At 37.4% G+C, this 23,340-nt stretch overlaps 1 protein-coding gene across 1 annotated transcript in view; it reads left to right on the top strand.

Annotated features, from left to right (window-relative positions):
* The window catches only part of CACNA2D3 (calcium voltage-gated channel auxiliary subunit alpha2delta 3), a 784,136-nt gene extending 763,902 nt beyond the window's left edge, over positions 1-20,234 (top strand). Inside the window, exons 36-38 of the mRNA XM_060022702.1 lie at positions 14,876-14,988; positions 15,209-15,291; positions 19,822-20,234. Coding sequence (XP_059878685.1) covers positions 14,876-14,988; positions 15,209-15,291; positions 19,822-19,914 — 289 coding nt within the window. The 3' untranslated portion in view covers positions 19,915-20,234. The remainder of the gene's footprint in view (positions 1-14,875; positions 14,989-15,208; positions 15,292-19,821) is intronic.
* Positions 20,235-23,340: the final 3,106 nt, after the last annotated feature.

Raw genomic sequence — 23,340 nt, forward strand, 5'->3', positions numbered from 1 at the left:
CTGATCATAAAGGAAAAGGATTTAGAACTTCATTATTAGGTCTAGTGTTAGCTATTGTTTTTTTATTTAATGCCGTTTATTAGATGAAGAAAATTCCCTCTTATTCTTATAAAAGTTTGTCAAAAGTTTTTTTTTCATCCTTTTAGATAATCATAGTTTTCCTACTTTAGTCTTTTTATATACTGTATTGCATTGGTTTTTGAATGTTGAACCAGTCTTTCATTACTGGAGTAAATCATACATGGTCGAGATATAATATTCTTTCCATATACTGCTGGATTCAAATTGCTAATATTATACTGAGAAATTTTTGCTTTATATGGTCTATCGATGTGTAATATCCTTTTCTTGTAATGTTGTTGTATGGTTTTGATATCTGTATAATTGTGGCCTTATAAAAAGATTTGTGAAATGTTTTCTCCTCTTTTACATTCTAGAAGATTTTATGTAGAACCTATATTATTTCTTATTTAAATATGTAGTAGAACTCTCCCAGATTGAACACTTCTGGGCCTTGAGATTTCCTTGTGGGAATTTTTTTGGTTTTGTTTTCGTTTTGGCCACACTGCATGGCTTGTGGGATCTTAATTCCCTGACCGGGGCCAGGCCCTCAGCAGTGAGACCGTGGAGTCCTAACCACTGGAACGCCAGGGAATTCCCTCTTTGTGGGAAAATTTTAACTTCAAATTTAATTTCTTTATTCAACAGAAGACTATTGAAGTTAATCTATTTCTTGTTGAATGAGCTTCGGTAGTTTGTGTCTTTCAAGGAATTTGGTTTATCTGCATTGTCAGATTTATAGTCATAGTGTTGTGTTTTTGTATTCCCTTATCCTTTTCATATCTGTAGGGTCTCTAGTGATGTTCCCTTTTTCATTACTGGTAGTTTTACTTTTAGTTTGTGTCTTCTCTCTTTTTCACTTGGTACTAGAAAAAACAGAATAGAGGTTTAATAGTTTTGTTGATCATGTTAAAGAACCAGTTTTTAGTTTTATTAATTTCTCTGTTGTTTTTGTTTGTTTGTTTGTTTACAAGTTTGCTGTTCTTTTCTTAGCTTTATCACCTCTCTTGTCTTCCTTGCTTTGAATTTTTCTCTTCTTTTTCTAGTTTCTTCTGGTTAAAACTTAGATTATTGATTTGAGACCTTTCTTCTTTTATAATATGAGCATTTAATACTAGAAATTTTCCTTGAAGCAGTTTTTTAACTGCATCTCACAAATTTTGATATGTGTTATGTATTTTGTTTTTCATTAAACATTTTTGGAATATTTCAAAGTATTTTCTCATTTTCCATGAAGCTTCCTCTTTAACCTTAGATTATTTAGAAATGTGTTGCTCAGTTTCAAAGTATTTGAGGGTCTTCCAGAAATCTTTCTGTCATTTATTTTGGGTTTAATTTCATTATGGTTTGGGAACATTCTTTGTATAATTTCAATTCTTTTAAGTTTCCAAAGATTTGCTTTATGACTTATAACATGATTTAATTTGGTGAGTGTTTCCATTTTTTAAAAAACGTATATTTTGCTGTTGTTAATTGGAGTGTTCTATACATGTCAGTTAGGTAAAATTGTTTCTATATCCTGAACAATTTTCTGTCCACTTATTCTGCTAATTCTATTGATTACCAAAAGAGTACTGTTACAGTCTCCAACTATAATTGTGGATTTGTCTATTTTTTCTTTCAGGGTATATTAGTTTTTGCTTCATGCATAATAATTCTAAATGTCTATATACCTAACAACATTTGATATATATGTTATTATGCATTTTGCTGAGTTAACTCCTTTATCACTCTATGATATCCTTCTTTATATTAATATAGTCACTCCAGCTTTTTTTTAATTAGTATTTTCATGGTATATCTTTTAATATTTTTACTTTGAGCTTATCTATGTGTTCATAATTAGAAGGTTTCTTGTTGACGAGATACAGTTGGGTCTCACGTTTTTATGCAGTGTGTCAATCTTTATCTTTTAATTGGTGTGTTTAGACCATTAACTTTTAATTTAGCTCGTGATATGTTTGGCTTAAAAGCTACCATCCTTTTGGTTGTGTTCTGTTTGTTGTTCCTCTCTGTTTCTTTTCTCCTCTTTTTCTCCTACCTTGTTTTCTGTTGAGTGTTTTATGATTCCATTTTTTTCCTGCTACTGGTTTATAATTTATATGTTTTCAAGTAGATTTTTTTAATGACTGTAGTAAGGTTTACAACATACATCTTTAATTTCTCATGGTTTATCTTCAAATAATACTATGTTTCATGTGTAGTGTACATACCTTATGATAATATACTCCCAATTCTTCTCTCTCATTTTAAGCCACCTGATATTTTTTTCTATATTTTTTTGGCCCAGTCTCTCTTTACTCAACTCTGAGATTCAAAATTCTTGTTTGTTAGACTGCTTGATACTGTGTCATTGCTTATTGAAGTTCTGTTCATTTTTGTTTCAATCTTTTTTTCTCTCTTTCTGTTCTCTTATTTGGTGGTTGCTATTAACTTGGCTTCAAGTTTACTGATCTTTTCTTCCATTAAAAGCCCAATCAGCTTTCAAGTCTATTCAATGAATTTTATTTTATTATTTTTTATTCAAGTATAATTAATTTACAATATTATATTAGTTTCAGGTGTACAACATAGTGATTCAGTATTTTTATAGATTATCCTTCATTTAAAGTTGTTATAAAATATTGGCTATATTCTCTGTGCTGCACGATATATCCTTGTTGCTTACGTATTTTATATATAGTAGTTTGTACTTCTTAGTCCCCCTACCCCTATGTTGCCCCTCCCTCTTTCTCTCCCCACAGTAACCACTAGTTTGTTCTTTCTATCTGTGAGTCTGGTTTTGTTTTGTTAAATTAATTCAATTCATTTGTTTTATTTTTTAGATTCCACATGTAAGTGATGACATAGAGTATTTGCCTTTGTCTGACTTATTTGACTAGCATAATACCCTCCAGGTCCATCATCCATCCATGTTGTTGCAAATGGCAATATTTCATTCTTTTTTATGGCTGATTAATATTCTGTTATATAGGTGTATATGTATATATATAAAATATATGAACCACATCTTCTTTATCAACTAAAATTCATTGTATTTTAGATTTCAGGTACTTTATTCTTTCTGTTTTAGGATTTGAATTTGGTTATTTTATACAGTTTTCGTATTTCTGCTGAAATTCCTTCATCCCTTTGACCAATATATCCATGGTTTTAGGTTCATTAACATATAACTATATTTTCTCATCTACATATTTACTAATTCTAACTTCTGAGTCATATGTTTTTCTCTTTTTAGTGACTGATTTTTCTCCTAAATGTTTTGTCACATTTTATTATTTCTTCACATGTATAGTAGTTTTTGCACACTGAATATTTTGGATGGTACATTGTAGATGCCCTGGATTTTGTAATCTTCCTTTGGAGAATAAACTTGATTGTACATTGCATTTAAATTACCAGTGGATCACCATGCTCTTTGGGTGGCTTGGTTTTAGGTTTTCATTGGTTAGTCTGTTTCATCTTTGCTTCTAGCCCTGGAATGTAGTATTTATTCATTAAAACTTTTTCCCTTTATCATGTATAGCATTTATCTGCATCAGTTAGAATTATAGGTGTCACCCTAGGTTAATTTAACATTCAGAATTTTTGGATTTTAACAAAATACCTCTCTTTTTGTTTTTTTAATAAGAAAAATATGATTTTTGGGACTTCCCTGGTGGTGCAGTGGTTAAGACTTTGTGCTACCAATGCAGGGGGCCTGAGTTCGATCCCTGGTCAGGGAACTAGATCCCACATGCATGCCACAACTAAGAGTTTGCATGCCACAACTAAGGAGCCCTTGAGCCACAACTAAGGATCCCACCTGCTGCAACTAAGGAGCCCATGTGCCACAATTAAGGAGCCCGCCTGCTGCAACTAAGACCCAGTGCAACCAAATAAATAAATAAATATTTTTTTTAAAAAAAGAAAAGTATGATTCTCTTTAGGGTTGGCAGTGGAGGGAGCTAAACAAAAGAGAAGATGATTGTGACAACTAATCAAAGTCTGTTATATCAACTTAGAGTTTTGTGCAAGGAGGAAACGATGATGTGAAAACCAAGTACTTTATGATGTTAGATTGGGGAGGTACCTTAGAAATCACTTTTGAGGTAGGAAAACTAAGGCTGAGAGAGGGAATGCGATAATTCCCAAGGTGGTTTGCCTATTAATTTCACACTGGGAGCTTGATTCAACTCCACTGACTTTTGAACCAGTCAACTTTCCAGTATCCCCTGCTATTCCCACCTCCTTCATTTTATTCCTCATATCTACTCCACATTGATATTGTCTATGTGGATATGGGAGAATAGTTTTCATTTTTGTTCTGGGACACTTTTTTTCTTCTGTATTGGAGTATATCACCAATAGTCACAAAAATCTGTGTGAACACTAATCTCTCAAACCTACAACACTGCCTTAGATATAATGTTTCTGGAATGCATCTGTCTCTCTTGAAATTTCCCTATGGCTCTGGGTCTCTACCTCAGTACTTAACACTCTTCAAAACGAATAACTATGCTGTTTTGTGATAAGAAACTATTTAATAGTGGTGGGAATTATTAGCAACATTGGTTTAAGAAGTCAGATCTCAAAATATACCAAACTACATGATTTGTCTGACTCTCTCCCTGGGAGATTGATTCAAAGCTACAAGATATATTATTCAGAAAGCATCAAAGTAACAAAGCGTGGGTTCAGCCTTTATTTCATTTGGTGAAAATATATTGAGTTTCAACTGTACATCAGGCAGAGTTAAAGATGATATTATAGAGGGACTCAGAGAGGGCTCCTGATGGGGACTTAACCCAAGGATATATAGTCAAATTGGTCACATGGAAGAGGGCAGCAAAACCACTAAGGAGGTACTTCCTTTTTCTTTCAATTAATGATCTTGGAGGAATTTCACGTGATTTTAGTTTTAAGCAACTGAGATTGTAAAGCAAATGCTGATCACTGAGATTTAGTTTTCTACATATGTATGTCTATAGTCTAAAAAATAGAAAGCTATTTTTCCATGGTTCTGGTTCCTATTAAATGTAATTTCTACTCATTGTAGAAGACTGAACAGTAGAGAAATATATAAGAATACAGTAAAAATCACATGCCATCTCACCACTCAGAACTGAGGCAGAGAAATTACATGCTTACACTCTAAAGCCAAGTAGTCTGGATCTAAATCCCAGCTCCATGTCTTATTAGCTCAGTAACTTCAGGCAAGTTACCTAGTTTCTTCATCTATAAACTGTGGATAAGTAAAAGTATTTAAATGGTGCTATATTTCCTTCTAGGCTTTTTTTTCTATGCAAAACTTATACTTAGTCTAATTGGTTTTTTGCTCTTAACGAAGTGTGGTAGACAAAATGCCTTTTTCATATAATGCAAGATGTCCAACCTTTTAGAAAGAAATTATTGATAGTAGAATGTGACTTTTCCAGCTAAAATTAGATGTTCAACTCCCCAGTGAATTCTTTTTAGTTTTGAGTCTGTTTAGACCTCCCGATCGTTCATTATGATGTTGTTCTATTTTGCTAAATGAACCCAACAGTTCACTTGGAGATTGTAGAAGACATTGTAAAGCTAGAAAGTGGGAGATTATAACTGTGAATCCAAAGTAATGTCAATTTGAACCCTCCAATCGAGAGACAGGTTCTCTGGTGTCAGTTTATCAGTGAAATTTGCCCCAAACACTTTTCCATTTGATATTTTGATTTTTATGGGGTAAGATGGAAGGAGTAAAGTCTGACAGCTTAAATCCAGAACTTGGCTCTGATACCTATTACCTGTGCTATCTTAAACCAAGATGGGACCAAATTACTTACATTCTCTAAATCTCAGGTGCTTTTTCTATAACTTGGGAATAATATGACCTGCCTCCTAGAGTTGTTGTGAAATAAACCAGTTTTAGGTAAAAGACCTTCACACAATGACTGCTATGGTAAGGGCTCAGTAAGTGGTAGATGGTGATGACTGTGATGATGGTGATTAAAGTGTAATCATTAAAATAAAGACTTAGAGTCAAATAGGTTTGGTTTTATAGAGTTTTTTTACTTTGATATTCAGTGGGTTTTAGGATTTGGAAAAGTTGTTTAACTTATCAAAGCATATATATTTTCATCCTTAAAATGAAGATGATAATTCTTTGAGTTGGTATGAAGATTAAAGGGGGAAGTGCTTAGAAAAGTGCTTGGCCCTAGGTAAATACTCCATAAATGTTAGCTATTATTCTCATTATTTATAAGAAAAGACACTAATAGTTCCAGTGAAAATATTTAACAAATTCCTTACTCTTCTTAAGGGATTAGAAGAAAATGGTTCATGTCATAATTAAGAGGATTTACTGAAGACTCTAGTACCAAAAAAATAAATGAATAAATAAAAGACTGAAAAGCTAAAGTAACAGCCAAGTTTTAAAAATATCTTTTGTTGTCAGCTCTTTTGAGATTTTCTTCTTCTGAGATGAGAAAAGAAAATTAGGTCCTTTTTGCATTTAATTCTATGGGGCTCTTTCCCCCATATTTCAAACACAAAATAGCTTTCCTTGCCACCTGCCTTGGGCTGATAATGCCAAAGAACTTCCTGCCCAAGTGGTTTTTAAGCTCTGGGTTGGCACCATAAATCTCAACAAATCCTTGGTGGGGCTGAGGATGAGTGAAAGTCATTATTATGGGTCTTTTGGACTCATTCTGTCTGCAGTATAATAAATACCACCGTGGGACACTGCGCCCTGCAGACAAAGCATCACTTGGGCTCTTTGTGTGCACTTTCCATCAGCAAGTCACAAGTGGAATGTCATAATGTGTCCATTGTATATACATTTTTGAATAAATAAGTATAACAAAGACAATATGCTCGTCTCATTTAACCTCAGCTCTTAACTGTGAAAACACAACACATTTCCTACTCAAGTGAAATGGAGCAGGAAAGGCCTGTACCAGTCTGGTTCCTGGCATGCTATCAGAGGAATACCTGGTGGGAGCCATGATGATGGTTTCTAGGGCTCAACTCCCTAATGCCTAAGTTTTCCAATTGTAATTTGATCACTTGTTTTCAGAGATGGGATTTTTGTCAAATGTCTTGTAGGCACCTATTGGACAGATCCCACAGCACTGGCTCTTTTCCAACTCTGGATAGGGTCTCTTACACCGATAGATTTACTGGAAGAATGCCAACAGGTTGTCAAGTGAGGCTTTCCTTGTAGCCCCAGACTGAGGACCTGAGCACCACAGGTTCTAAAGAGAACAGCCATTTAGCTGGCACTGATTTAGAATTGGAAACTCTCCCCCCGACCCCCACCTTCAAGTTTATTTGAGGGTTGACAACTGGTCCGCCTTTAATCTACCACAAGAAGACTGATGAGGGGCCTAACAAGGAAGAGATCAGGGTTCATGGAAAGAGGCGTTTTCCTCCAGGGGGTACTTTTTCCTGCTGGGATCCAGATGGGTGGTGAGGAATTCTCCAAGACTCTAATATATTTTGGGGGTATCTGAAAGAAGGGAGGTACAGCACTGGCCAAATGTCTGCTGGGTGGCAGGTGTGCTGACGTGTCCTATCCAAGCAGGGGAAAGAGATCTAGAGGGAGAGGGCTAGGCTTGGAGAAGGAGCAGCACTGAGGTGGACTATGGCTGGGCCGGCAAAGATGCCTGTTTCCCAGGGGCCAGATAGACAATATGGAAGATTGCTGTCATTTTGCTGAAACTCAACAAGAGCGTTGCTCTCCAGGAGAGGTCCACACTAAGGGCAAGAGGCTGTGGGCACGATGCTGATGACAAGAGCTGTGTGGGTGGTCACGCTGGGACCACGTTGAGGGGCTCTTGGTTCTCAGGAGAATCCACGGTAACCTCACAAAAAAGCCACATTTGGGTGCTGGATCCACACAGAGGACACCAAAGGCCAAGCTGTTACAAGCTGTAGTGAGAGATTGCACCATGGCCTGGTGAGTAGGAAATGCTTGCCTCTTTGCTGCTCCATTTTCCCCACCCCAAATGACTGAAGATGCTAGAAAATAGAAGCTTGAAGGAATGACAGTGTAGAGCTTCAAACTAGATATGAAATTAAAGTATTAAACTAGATTGGGCTAATTTTATTAACCTCAAGTTTTCAGAAAGTTAGGGAATCTTTCCAGATATCATTTAGAGATGAGAAAGCAGGAATTCAATACAGTAGGGTTGAAAATAGAGACTTAAAAAAAATTGTTTCGGGAATTCCCTGGTGGTCCAGTGGTTAGGACTCTGCGCTTTCCCTGCCGAGGGCCCGGTTCCATCCCTGGTCAGAGAACTAGGATCCCACAAGCTGCTCCACACGGCCAAAAAAAAAAAAATTGTTTCATGTTTCTATCTTTATTAAGCTGAGACAACTCAATAAGCTTGTTCATTTGCATTCCTAGGTTAATCCTCACTGCTGCATGCTGTATTTCAATGTCCTACTGAAGTCTGTTTGCTGCATTTCATTTAAGATCTTTGCATCAATATTCACAAAAAGAGATTATTCCGTAGCTCTTCTTTCCACCCTCCTTCCCTTCCTCCCTCCCTCCCTCCCTCTCCCTCTCTCTCCCTCTCTCTCTCTCTCTCTCTCTCTCTCTCTCTCTCTCTCTCTCTCTTTCTCTCTTTCTGTCTTTCTGTCTTTCTTTTTGTATAATCTTGGTCAGGTTTTATATCAAGGTCCTTAAAAGAAATCTGAAGTATTTCCTTCTTTCCCTGTGCTCTGAAGCAGCTTAAATGTTTTAGAACTACATGTGCCTTGACATGCTAACATGATTCACCTGTGAAATGTCCTGGGCCTGACACTTTTGGGGGTGAGCAGGGGAGGCCCTGCTGTTCGTTCTTTCACCTTGTTTGAGCTGAGCCATGAGTAGGTGAGTGTTGCCCTTTTACCTCCCCCATGCCACAGGGTAACACAACTATGGATTAGAACATGGCCTCAATATTTAATTTCCAGTTTAAATTTAAGCAGTCCATCACCAAATGCTTGCTCTCCACAACTTATGGGCCTGGGTCACTGTAGGGCATTTGGGGGCACATTGGGGGAATACAGGCATCTCCCCACCTCCAAAGAGAATAGGGTCTTTGGAGATCCACATACCCAGTCCACCTGGAGAGTAGTACAACCTAGAACACAGTCAGTGCCAGATTCAAATTGATTCCCTGTGATTTACTCATTGTCTTTTATTTTATCTTTAGAAAAAATATGGACAATTTGTAAAAGTCTATAAAAAGTGAAAGACTTTAAAATGTTTTAAGATTCTGTCCTGCCCGATTATTTTTTGAGCCATGGTTTTGTACCCAATTAATGAAAAGCAAGCCAACCAAATTCTCCAAATGTTCACCCTGGGGTCCTCTGGGAATCTTAGCCATGGGTTCCCCCCACCACACACACTTGTCCAGGCAGCATTAGGGGAGCAGTGTGGCCGCCTTCCTCATCTGGGTAGCAAAGCCCCCTCAGCAGATAGTCCCTCTTGTCAAGGGAGGCTGTCTTGAAATTGCATCATCTTTTTTCCTCTAGTTCTTTCTCAGTCTGTTGTGAATGGAAAAGGGAGGACTGGGTTATTTCAGTTCCGGCAATGGACAGATCAAAATTGCTTCCCTCTTCCCTATTCTGTTTCCCTTGAGGACCTAATTTATTTCATGCATTTTTGACCTATCCCTGCTTAGAAATGGCTGCTGTGATTCTCTGTTGAGGCATTTCCCTTCCGCCTTGTTTGGCCCCCAGGCCAACCCCACAGGCCACGGTCCCTCTACACAGCGATGTCAGTCTGGCTGCTGGGCCCAGCTGGATGGAGGTGTGTTTTATGAAGTTCAACCCTACACCCTGGGCCATAAATACACATTGTGCACATAAATGTACAGCTAACATTGGCCAGACCCCTCCAAAAAAACATGTTAATAAGCAGACAGTAAGTCTTTAAAATATGGAAAAGCAGTTAATCTTTCCGCTGGCAAATCCTTGGTAGGGGGTGTTTTCCTCCACTGTAGTAATAGCTGCCTGCAGAGATTTCCATCTCCTAGGACTGGGGGTAAAAGGGGGGGAGTTTGCTGTGGGACTTCATGAGAACACTTGGGGAGCCTTCACCTTGGAGGGTAAATGTGTTAAAACGAATAATATCTTGCACTGGTTGTCATTAACCATTCATATCAAGTGATCACTGGGTCTGCCCTTGAGGAGCTTGAGCACTAATAACTCCAGTACAAGACAGAAAGTCGGCTGCCTATGGTAGCAGCCCCGTAACAGGCCTGGGCTCCAGAGGCTTGCAGCTCTGCCCCTGTTACTCTAGGAAATCAGTTAATCTCTTGTTTCCCAATCTCTAATATGGGCACAATTATGTCTTATTGTCTGTATGTTCTCTGAGTCCCAGTTTTCTCTTTTGTGAAATGAGAAAATCAATACTCTTTGCCCCTAGCATAACATTCCATTTTATAAATGTTTTAAGAATACACGTACAGGGCTTCCCTGGTGGCGCAGTGGTTCAGAGTCTGCCTGCCGATGCAGGGGACACGGGTTCGTGCCCCGGTCCGGGAAGATCCCACATGCCGTGGAGTGGCTGGGCCCGTGAACCATGGCCGCTGAGCCTGCGCGTCCGGAGCCTGTGCTCCGCAACGGGAGAGGCCACAACAGTGAGAGGCCCGCGTACCGCCAAAAAAAAAAAAAAAAAAAAAAAAAAAAAAAAAAAAAGAATACATGTACACATTCGCCTTGTAAAGAACTCCAATGTTACAGGTTAAGTTTAAGTCTCCCCGGACAATTATTCCCAGTCTTCTCCTCTTGTCCACCACTGCCATCCTGTTCCCTCCCCTCCATCCCCTCCTCCCTTGCTCTCTCTCTCACTGATGATGTGGTAGGAGGACCAGACTTGAGGGTAGGGGTGGGGGCTCAGTAGACAGAAGGTGCCTGGAGGCAATACATGCTTGCTTTGTTGGAGAGATGGAAGGTCAAGTCTGCAAATTGCCTCTAATCTGTTGAGCAGCCATGACTTTTATCTGCATGTCTCAGGCAGAGCATGGGAGTTGCCAGTGGGTTGACTTAAGGAGGATATAGGTGACAGCTGTCAATCTGGAGATGACATGATCTGTGCCTTATAAATAGTTAATTTCACTTGGTCCTTTCATTCCTTTTTATCACTAGGAAGACACTTCATATGTTTTGTCCTTTTTTGTGTTCTACCCACATGTGCTCCATTTGTTCATTTATTCCTTCTATGTTAACATGAGTCATGGATCACTTACTGATACTATCTACTCATAACATAACTGATAAGTCTTATCCATCCCATTTATTTTTCTTGTTCTCTGTAGCAGAATCAAATACTCTTAGATGAGTATTTCTAAATATTCTTAAACATTTATACTTTATGTATAGTTTTGCAACGTTATTTTCCCGCTTATTATGTTTTGGGTAATCTTTCATGATGGTAAATTGACACCTTTTACCCTTTCATCTGGTGCCAGGTAGACCATAGAACAGACACACTGTTGCTTATTTAGTCATTCCTCTGTTGATGAACTTTCAGGTGGGTCTTGTGTTTTCCTCCTCTCAATGAACAGTGTTACCAAGAGCATCTTTATGTATGTCTTCTTGGGTTCTTGAACAATAGTTCCTCTTACTGAGAAGTAAAACAACTGGAAAAATAGGATCTAAATGATTTTTCACTGTAACAATAACGAATTGTTCTCATAGGGGCTGTAAAATTCACTTTCCTACCAGCAATGTAGAATAATATTCACTTCTTCAGACTCTCCATCATTTGATACTACCATAGACAAAATTTTGCCATTCTGCTGGTGAAAAATGCATTTCATTATTTTAATTTCATTTTAATTTATATTTACCTAATTTGTAGTGAGATTGAACCCCTTTTACATATCAGTTGTCTATCTGTGTTTCCTTTTCTGTAAATTGTCTCATGGGTTTTGATACTTATTAGGGGCAAGCATCTTCCCTTCTCTCTCTCTCTCTCTCTCTTTTTTTTTTTTTATAAAATTCAATTTTATACAATTGTCCAGACTGTTCTTTATATTTAATCTTATGAATGAATCTTAGAATCATCACCTCAAATTCCATCAAAATTCCTGTTGGGATTTTTATTGAGATTACTTTGAATTAAAAGGTTAATTGAAGGAGAAATGACACCTTTAATATATAACTGTTTCCTTCCACAACCACTGTGGATTTCTTAGGGTTTTTTTTTTCTTTTATATTCAGTGAAATTTGATCATTTTCTTCATAAAGAAACATCTTTTACTAGGTTTATCCTTGGGCATTTCATAGTAATTATTGACAATATCAATGGTTCTTTATTTCATAAATATTTTTTCATTGGTTATTGCCAGTGTCAGGGAAAGGCTGTGGTTTTATATGCTGATTATGTAACTGGGCAGCTTGCTTAGTTCGTTTCTTGGTTCTAACAGTTGGTCAGTGGGTTCACACGGATTTTCTATGAACACAGTGGTATCTGTTCTTTGGGTGACTTGGTAGTATTCACTTGGGGTTAGATTCTCAATGTGCATTTCAGGTTTTTTTCATGCAGTTGGTTTGCTGGTGTTTTTTATAGCTTGGCCAAATGTTGATAATTTATACTTTATCCCCCAAAGTGTGTTTGATCTAAGTTTTCAAATTGTTTGTAATGATATACGTAATACTCACTTAAAATGTTTAAAATGCCTCTGTATATTTTCGGTTTTAATGTAACTTTGTGACTTCTTTTTCTTGATCAGGAGTGCCATAAGTGGACTTATGTCCTTGTTCTTTTAAGCCAGAGTTTGATTCTTTTAGTTATCTTCACGTTTTCATCTGCATCTTATTCTTCTGCTTTTATCTTTATAAGTTCATTCTGTCATTGATTCAGTGAATGTTTACTGAGCATCTGCTCTGTCCCAGGCATAACTCTGGCTGCTGCGGATAAAAGATAACCAGGGGCAGACGCATGTGGCCTTCCTCCCATGGAAACCACAGTTTGTTGTGAGGGACAGACAGTGAGCAGGGAAGGAGGAAGTGGAGGCAAAGGAGATTGAGAAGAAAGGCAGTGCGGTCATTGGTGTCCTTGACAAGAACCAATCCAAGGGTGTGGTAAGGACTACAGCCTTATTGGAGTAGATTTGTGAAAGGAGAGAAGTGAGGAAGTAGAGAGAGAGGAAGAGAGAGAGGAGAGAGAGAGGGATTGTGTATAATTCTTTTTAGGAGTTGTACTATAAATGAGGACGGGGAAGTTGTACTATAAATGAGGACGGTGGTAGGTGAAGGTAAAGTTAAGGGAGAGTTTTGTGTAAGCTGAAGAAAATGGCTAGTAGACAAGAGAAACTATTTGTACAATGATCACCTCTCTCCTCTTCCATCAGTCACATCCTTGCAGAAGCCTGAGGGCTGGGCTTCGGGGAGGGGCATCAATTCTCAGCACAGTGTACCACAGGGGAGAATGAGTATAGGGCACAGGTGCAGGTTTATGTTCTTATTTTTCCAGTTTCTTGATTCAAAAACACAGTTCATTTATTTGCAACATTTTTTCCCAGTAAAAATATTTAAGCAGCCCAGACTCAAATCTGCACAGATTTGAGTCTGGGCTGCTCTCAAATTCTCAAGGATTAATTGGATGTGTTTTTAACCTTTAATTTCCACTGCTTATATCTTTTTGCTATTAATTTCTAATTTTAGCCGAATGTAAAAGAAGAACATGTAATTGATGCTTTCTGCTCTTTGGAATGTGTTGCATTTCCCTGCGTTTGAAAATAACTTATATTCTGTTATTGCTTAGGTCTGAAGAGTTTTTGCTCTATATTTTAAGCAAGTCATGCATTCATCATACCATTTTGGTATTTCTATCAGTTTGTATACTAAGATCATGAAAATTCATGTCATATCTTTTTATACTAGATACACTCTAGAGAACAGAACAAATTTTTTGAGAGAAAGATGAAGATAACTTACAGAGAAATTGACCGTTTTTTAATGTTATAGTCTAGTTCATCTGACTAAACTGAATTTGGTAAAATATCATGGAAAATTTATGTGACAGGGATTCTGGGGCTGGGGCTAAATATTAAGCTAATCTGTCGGCTCTAGAAGAATATGGGATTTGTTCTCTGATTTGTTCCTCCAAAGAGTCACTGGTATTTCTGGTTCAAGGAGTACTTTTATGGTGATATTACTTTGTCATTTCATTGTATTGGGTAAGGTGAGAAAGAGGTGTCGTTAGGCTTACTTATGTTGGACTAGCTGTACAGATAAACCCAGAATGTCAGAAGGGCCATATGGCCTTAGTACAGCTTAACTTGGTCTCTGAGAAGGATGGATCTCCTTAAACAACTAGCATTAATTTCATCCAAAAAATACCTCTATTATGGGCAGACATTGTGCAAAGTGGTTCAGGGTAAGGTCTAGGAAGTCCACTTCATATTTTATCATTAATATGACATAGCTTCAGTCTATCCTTGTTGGAGGGAGAAGGAAAAATATACCTCAAAGAACATCAGATGCAACTTGGGGTGATGTTTAGGCCCTGGGAGAAGAAAATGAGTCTTGGAAAAGCTTAACCTCTTAGACCTTGGAAACTGAGGTGATTTAGCCAACTCTGACTCTCCTGTTTCGTACACGTAAAAGTCCTGTCTTTCCAAGGTGAGTTTTATGAGCTATATATGGACATAGATGTACTGTCTTCTTAGTGAAACTTCGTATTTGAAAGTGAAGAGCCTTGGGGAAGGAGGCAACTTGACTAGTAAAGCAGTCTCTGAAACTTGTTTTCCAAAATATTACAGTAGTTCCCCCACCCCAGGGAAAGTTTTCCTCATGGCTATTAAGTTGAGGGATGGTAAGTGACCACTCACTGTCTCTCTGCCTCTTGTTCCAACAGGTCCTTTGTCATCCAGCAAATCCCAAGCAGCAATCTGTTCATGGTGGTGGTGGACAGTAGCTGCCTCTGTGAGTCTGTGGCCCCCATCACCATGGCACCCATTGAAATCAGGTATATCCTTTTGTGTGTAGGTCCAGCCACTACTGATGAAGCTGGTAAGGGGGATCAACAGTAAGGAAACCTAGGGGAGAAATCTTAGAGAGGAGGAGATGATATCCTTTCCACTATTAGAGAGAGAGAAGTTGTTAAGGGAGTTTAGTGCCAAGTTTTGAGCTCTGAAATTCAGAGTGAGGAAAAGGAGCATCTTGGAAATATGCCTTAACAACAGTCAACATAACGAATCCCTTAAGTGTGAACGTTTAAAGGCTCAGAAGATCAGAAGGCGTCCGGAATCTTGTCATGGCTTCCATCCTGAGGTAACCTGAGAACCCTTCCTACTCTTTTCCCATCAGATTCGCCATGAGAATCTCACAGTAGTCAAAGAACTATAGCTCAAAAGTTTACTCTTGAGAAAGCAGTCCCTTTCAGGCAAACCAAAGAATATACAGGAAGGCTAATGGTACTCTACTTTCAGCCTCTCAATGCCTTCTTATTTAGTCTGTGCTTAATAGTCTTATCTTATTATATCCATGTATATTTTTTAAAAGCCTCTTTACTATCTTCGCTGCTACAAATGTGCTATAATTTTACCACTTTCCACTATTACACATAAAGTGGCTCTTACCATCTTGTTTTACTTCTTTCAAATTGTAGTTAAAATTATTTTCCTGCTTACTAAAAAAAAAATGTATATATATATATATATATATATATATATATATTTTCCTGCTTACTTTTAGACAGCCTTTTATTTATAAGAAATTCATGTAAAGCAAAAGTGGCAATACTAAGGTCAGATCAAGAGTCACAATATATAAATGTGGAATGATAAGCCTTTAAACTCCCCTAACCACACGAAGTCACAACTCTAAAGGCACTACATTTACACCAAAAGTGATGATCAGAGAAAAATTAAACCTAGTACTAAGAAAGGTAAACTTATCACCGATGTAGGTGAATTATGTCCTTCAATGTTGTAGGCAAAAACAATTAAATATGGCAAGAAAAGTTATAGTTTAAAAATTAAGTCCATCCCCCACCTTGAAAAATAGAAAACTTGCCTAGACCAATTACTCTAGGGAGACTGGGAAGATATTCATTTTTTAAAATGCCACCAGAGCCAGCTGAGTGTTAATCTCACCTGTAAATAGCAAATAATTTTAATGTTATTTAAACTATCCAAGTCCTAGAAAATACTTTAAAGTCAGTATAGTACTAAAAAGAATTTGGAATTTATTGAGAATGTTTCCTTCTATATTCGAGGGAGAGTTCAATAACAACGTAAGTTGAAAAGGGCTTTGATAAAATTCAGTGATCACCTCTAATAAAAGCTCTATGTAAAATAGAAATGTGAACAATAGTCCAAAAGCAATAATACCACTTCAATTAAAACCAGAACTGCATACATAGCACTAAAGTCACTAGAGTAAAAATCTTTTCAAGTTAATAAGATAATTTGCTTTGGTAAGTAGATACATGATAAACACTAAAAAAAAAATCAGTATTTTTTTTCTTTAAGTTTCTAGACCCACTGAGATGAGGTCAGTGGAACAGAATAGTAATTCTTTTGTATGACAAAGGTTCAATTCAAAGGAGAGAGTATAGAATGGACTTGCATGGTAAATGATGGTCTCATAAGAAATTCTAGGGATGGGATTCATGCTCTTGGATTGGAAGAATTAAAGTTGTTAAAATGGCCGTACTACCCAAAGCAATCTACAGATTTCATGTGATCCCTATCAAATTACCCATGACATTTTTCACAGAACTAGAACAAATAATCCTAAAACTTATATGGAAACATAAAAGACCCAGAATCGCCAAAGCCATTCTGAGAAAAAAGAACAAAGCAGGAGGCATAACCCTCTCAGGCTTCAGACAATACTACAAGGCTACAGTAATCAAAACAGCATGGTACTGGCACAGAAAAAGACATATGGATCAGTGGAACAGAATAGAGAGCCGAGAAATAAATCCACACACCTATGGTCAATTAATCTTCAAGAAAGGAGGCAAGAATATACAATGGGGAAAAGAGAGTCTCTTCAGCAAATGGTGTTGGGAAAGCTGGACAGTCACATGCAAATCAATGAATTTAGAACACACCCTCACACCATACACAAAAATAAATTCAAAATACCTTAAAGACTTAAATACATGGCATGACACCATAAAACTCCTAGAAGAGAACATAGGCAAGACATTCTCTGACATAAATTGTCCCAGTGTTTTCTTAGGTCAGTCTCCCAAGGCAATAGAAATAAAAGCAAGATGAACAAATACTATATGCTAACACATATATATGGAATCTAAAAAAAAAGAAAAAAGGTTCTGAAGAACCTAGGGGCAGGAGAGGAATAAAGACACAGACATAGAGAATGGACTTGAGGACATGGGGAGGGGGAAGGGTAAGCTGGGAAGAAGTGAGAGAGTGGCATGGACACATATACACTACCAAATGTAAAATAAATAACTAGTGGGAAGCAGCCGCATATCACAGGGAGATCAGCTCGGTGCTTTGTGACCACCAAGAGGGGTGGGATAAGGAGGGTGGGAGGGAAACACAAGAGGGAGGGGATATGGGGATACATGTATACATAGAGCTGATTCACTTTGTTATACAGCAGAAACTAAAACACGATGGTAAAGCAATTATACGCCAATAAAGATGTTTGAAAAAAATGGGACCTAATCAAACTTATAAGCTTTTATACAGCAAAGGAAACCATAAACAAAACAAAAGGGCATCCTACAGGTTGGGAGAAGATATTTGCAAATGATGCAACTGAAAGGGCTTAATTTTCAAAATATACAAACAACTCGTACAACTCAATAACAAAAATCAAACAGCCCAATTGAAAAATGAGCAGAAAACCTAAATAGACATTTCTGCAAAGAAGAAATACAGACGGGCCAATAGGCACATGAAAAGATGCTCATCATCACGAATTATTAGAGAAATGCAAATCAAAACTACAATGAGCTACCACCTCACACCAGTCAGAATGGCCACCATCAAAAAGTCTACGAATAACAAATGCTGGAGGGGGTGTGGAGAAAAGGGAACCCTCCTACACTGTTGGTGGGAATGTAAATTGGTGCAGCCACTATGGAAAACAGTATGGAGGTTCCTGATAAAAGTAAAAATAGAGTTGCCATATGATCCAGCAATCTCACTCCTGGGCATGTATCCAGGTAAAACTATAATTCAGAAAGATACATGCAACCCTATGTTCATAGCAGCACTATTTACAATAGCCAAGACATAGAAACAACCTAAATGTCCATCAGCAGATGAATGGATAAAGGCGATGTGGTGTATATATATAATGGAATATTACTCAGCCATAAAAAATGAAATAATGCCATTTGCAGCAACATGGATGAACCCAGAGATTATCATACTAAGCAAAGTAAATCAGAAACAGAAAGACAAATACCATATGATATCATTTATATGTGGAATCTATCAAGTATAAGGAATCTAAAATACGACACAAATGAACATATCTATGAAACGGAAACAGACTCACAGATATAGAGAACAGACTTGTGGTTGCTAAGGGTGTGGGGGAAGGATTGGGAGTTTCGGATTAACAGATGCAAAGTATTATGTCTAGAATGGATAAATAACAAGGTCCTACTGTATAGCACAGGGAACTATATTCAATATCCTGAGATGAACCATAAAGGAAAAGAAAATGGAAAAATATATATATATATTATATATATAATATATATATTATATATACTATACATTATATATAATATATATGTATCTCAATCATTTTGCTGTACAACAGAAATTTACACAACATTGTAAATCAATTATACTTCAATAAAATTTTAAAAATAAATAAATAAAAAAGAAATTCTAGGGATTGGAGAGACCTTCTTATCCAAGACCAAAGAGTTATAGAAGAAAACAGATTTATTTAACTATATAAAAATTATAACTTTTTGATGGAAAAACATAACTAAGTCAGTATCCAATTTACAGAACTTGAAAAAATATTTATAAATCAAAGCATAAAGAGCTCTTTAAATTGATAAGTCAAACAACTGCATATAAAAATAAACCGAGGACATGAAAGATACAATTTACTGGGTGATCAGAAAATACAGGTACCAATGAAATATCTAACAATAGCCATCAAAAGCAAAAATACCCTTTAGCTCTGCACTGTCACTCCTGGGCATCTTTACCTAAGGCCAGGGCAGGAGCAAGTATCATTGTTTGGTAAGGACCTATATTCAGCGCTCTTTGTAGCAGTAGAGAACAGATGAGAAGATGAATGACCATCAATAAGAAAAAAAAGAACTGAATAAAATAGACCTAGAATAATGGAGATAGAGAAATTTCCATCAATTAGTGGATAAAAATCATGGTGCAGAAAGGAATAAATAATATGATTTGAGTTTTGTAAAACAGAGCCTCCCTTCCCCCAAATTAAAAGGAAGGCACACACAAAACCTTCCATAGCCAAGTATCTGAAATGATCAGCCCCCTGAGATGTGATCTTTTACTAAGAAGGTCAGTATTTTGCTTTTATAAAATAATCACAAGAGACTTCTCTACCAACAGCCCTTTGCCTCTTGAATGTTCTGCATAATAGTATACAAAGAGTCATTTTGAATACTTTATGCATTGACAAGTGAAATCAGAGATTCTCATTACTAACGTGATGAAATGTAGACAAGTCCATTTCCTGCCATTATCTAGGTTCCAAATGATTTTGTTCGTACACTGGAGAGCAGGGAGGGATATGGGGACTCCACATACCCTGGGAAGTTTAAGGCATCTTGGGATCCACCTCGGCTCTAACCAACCCTGCCTTTCCCTGTAGGAGAATGCGAGGGAGTGTGGGGGTGCGCCGAATCTCCAGGCCAAGATGGTCCTTATCCTGCTCCCTCTGCTTTTGATGCTCTTCTCAAGGTGACACTGATGGAGATGTTCTCTTGGCATGCTAAAGTATGGATAAACTGTGAGCCAAAATATGGTGCAACATAGGAGACATGAAATGTAGTCCAACCATCAGCATCTCATGATATTAAGCTGTGCGTGATATAAACTCTTAGAGATATGTTGACAAAAAAGTTATCTTTTTACTTTGCCAGTCATGCAAATGTGAGTTTGCTACATTATTATTACCCTTCATCAGAAACGGGACTGCAAGTGGGCAGCGTCCCTTCTGCTTGAAACCCATTGAAACCAATTTAAAACTGTGTACTTTTTAAATAAAGTATATTAAAATCATAATCTCCTGGTTTGGGTTTTATTATCATTTTACTGCTGAGAATACAGAATGGAAAGTACATGAAAAAGTCACCCATTCCAGACAGCAAGAAAGGATGGTTGTTGGCAGAGACTTTACAGCAGATTCTAGACAAGTATTTAACAACTGTTTAGATGCTCCACTCTCAGTTATAAAAATATTTACAGAAGTAAATCAAAATATCATCTACATCAGAAGAATTTATTACACAGAGCTCTGACTTTTGTTGAACAAAACTTCAGTAGAAATCATAATTTGGACGAGAACACAAGCTTCCATAATATTAAAGTGTTGAACTATTTGGGAACAGAAATAGTCACAAATCCTAGGAATTCGTTCTGAGAAGACTTGAAGGAGGAAAAGAACAATGACTACAAATGACTCTCAACCTTATTGCTTGAGAATATGACTTCTGGCTTTCCCCATAAACAAGAGATGAAATTTGGTCTTATATATAACAGAATATGAAACTACCCAGACCTGTAAGCATTTCTAAATTTCTGAACCAAAGAAAACAGTGTCCATTGGATCATGATTACCAAATAACCATTCCAAGTGGAATAATTTCTATGCCTAGGTAGAAACGAGAATGCCTTTCTTTAGAGGACAAACATCTAAAAGTCATGTGGAAAAATCAACTTAAACTCTTTTTTAAAAAGCCACATTATCCTGTTGATATTTTAGAAAAACTGATGTAATACTACTTTATCCTAAAATGATTCCAGCATTTATAGGAATAACAATACTACATTGTTATACATCTTTAAATTACTATTCCTCCAACCCACAAGGTCTTCCTGCTCCTCAAGCATGCTAAGTGAGCACCTGCCTCAGGGCCTTTTCACTTGCTATTCCTTCTTTGTGAGATACTCTTTCCCCCAGATATCTGCATGCCTTCCTCCCTTACCTGCTTCAAGTCCTTCCTTCTTTGGCAGTCCACCCTGACCTCCTTGTTTACAGTTGTAACTTCCACACCCCTCCACCCTTCTCTCTTCCCTGCTTGATATTCCACCATAGCAGTTATCACCATTGGATTTGTTTATTGTTTGTCTCTCCCCAGGTGAATATAAACACCAAGAAGGCAAGGATTTTGTTTGCTGCTTTTTAATTTTCTCACTGCTATATTCTCATCTCCAAGGAGAGAAGAGTAGAGTGTCCAGCTCAGAGCAGACCCTCAATAAACATTTAAGCAAGTAAGCAAGAGATAGTAGTAGTAAGAGCTGTGCTACCAACATAGGGGGTGACTGTGTATACATACCCCTGTGGTATAGTGCCATGTGGGAGTATCTGCGTTACTGCAGAGAGCAAGGAGTAATACCATATTCTCTATTATCCTGCCATGCTAATTTTTGAAGACTTCTATTTGCAGTATTAATGATTGATGCCAGTCCTATCCAAAGGTATCCTATCACAGAACATTTTATTAAAATGTTTGGTTTGCTGCTTATAATTAAGATAAACTATAAAGTGATACAGTTTAACATAGCGTTATATGGCACAATTAGTTATTAAAATTATAAGCTTTGACATTTAATATAATTGGTAACAGATTCAGAAGGTACCTAGAGCTAATCATAGTGTAACAATCTAGCAATATTCTTCCTAAAATGTAGAAAGCTTTCATATATGTGAAAATTCATAAAAATATAGAACAATTGCAATATTTATTGAAGGTAGATTAATAAAACACAGCATAGACAAGAATAATGGTGTGATACCTTTATCTGTCCTAAAATTAACAACAGGGCAACTCCATATACTATACATTCATTAGATTAAGATGACATAGGACACTAAAATAAGATAGTAATGGCAGTGGTAAAAACTACTATTTAATGTCTGAAGTGGTTTTAAAATAAGGAAATGTAGCATTATTATTCAAATTATGAGCAGTACAGCACTACAGGGGATAATACTTCTCTTGTTATAAGAGACTGTATAGTTTAGTAAAATATTAAAATCATCGGCAGAAGAGCACAGTTTTATTACTGTCAATATTAGAGGTCGTAATAACTTAGCAGACCCTTGAGGGCCATTTGCAGTGTCTGCAATTTGGGAGCTTTGTGAAGATGCCCCTAATTGGCACATGTATGCTGGGGAGCCTGTTGGGGGTATTTCTACTCATGTGACTTTGTCTTATATATCCAGCTTGTAGCAGCTGTAATTCCTGCTGGGGACTTTGCAGGCATCATTTCCCCTAATCCAGTGATTACAAATCCTGGGCAACTTTGCCCACTCGGGAACATTCAGCGATATCTGGAAACATTTTTTGGTTGTCACAATTTGAGACAGGAGGAGGTGCTACTGGCATCTAGTGGGTAGAGGCCAGGGATGCTGTTAAACATCTCCAAATCCTGAGACAGACCACACAGCAAAGAATTATTTAGCCGAGCATTTCAATAGAGCTAAAGTTGAGAAACCCTGCTCTAATCCTTTAACAATCAATAAGCTTTTGTCTTTACAAATAGATGCCACAGACCTGGATCGCCACGTGGCATCTAAATTGTGCACGTTTGCTCCACCAATGCTAGGAATTCTTTACATAGTGTAAGATACTAAAATACAGATTCAATTCAGTAGCAATCCAGGTATATCATATACTCAGATGATGGGGTCCTTCTTGTCCTCCAGGCCTCAGCAGTCTTCCACTGAACACCTGGGAATCCTCGGTCACTGCCTGCTGTTTGCTTCAGAGCAAGGTACTCATGGGGCGCTGGCATTTTCCCGTTCACTCTCAGTCTCCCCTCCCCACACCTGTAGGAGGGAGCTCAACTGTCTTGTTCAATTCTGGATTCCCGAGGCTGAGAATTGCTCCTCAACTTTAGTGACACCCAGGAAGTGTTTGCTGAAGGAATAAATAAACCACCCCCACAATACCATTTATCAAAACCTTCTATTTACAAGTTACTACGCAGAGAACTTTCCATCATCATTTCCTACATCTGCTATTATTTCCATTTCACTGATGAGGAAACTGAGGCTCAATAAGAAAGTTACCCAAATTGCTAGAGCCAGTAAGAGGCAGGGCCTTATGCCACACCTTTCCCCCTTAACCATTACAATACTATATACCATATGCATATGTATCAG

The sequence above is a fragment of the Delphinus delphis genome, chromosome 10, assembly GCF_949987515.2.
Source record: "Delphinus delphis chromosome 10, mDelDel1.2, whole genome shotgun sequence".
In the NCBI taxonomy this organism is placed as follows: domain Eukaryota; kingdom Metazoa; phylum Chordata; class Mammalia; order Artiodactyla; family Delphinidae; genus Delphinus; species Delphinus delphis.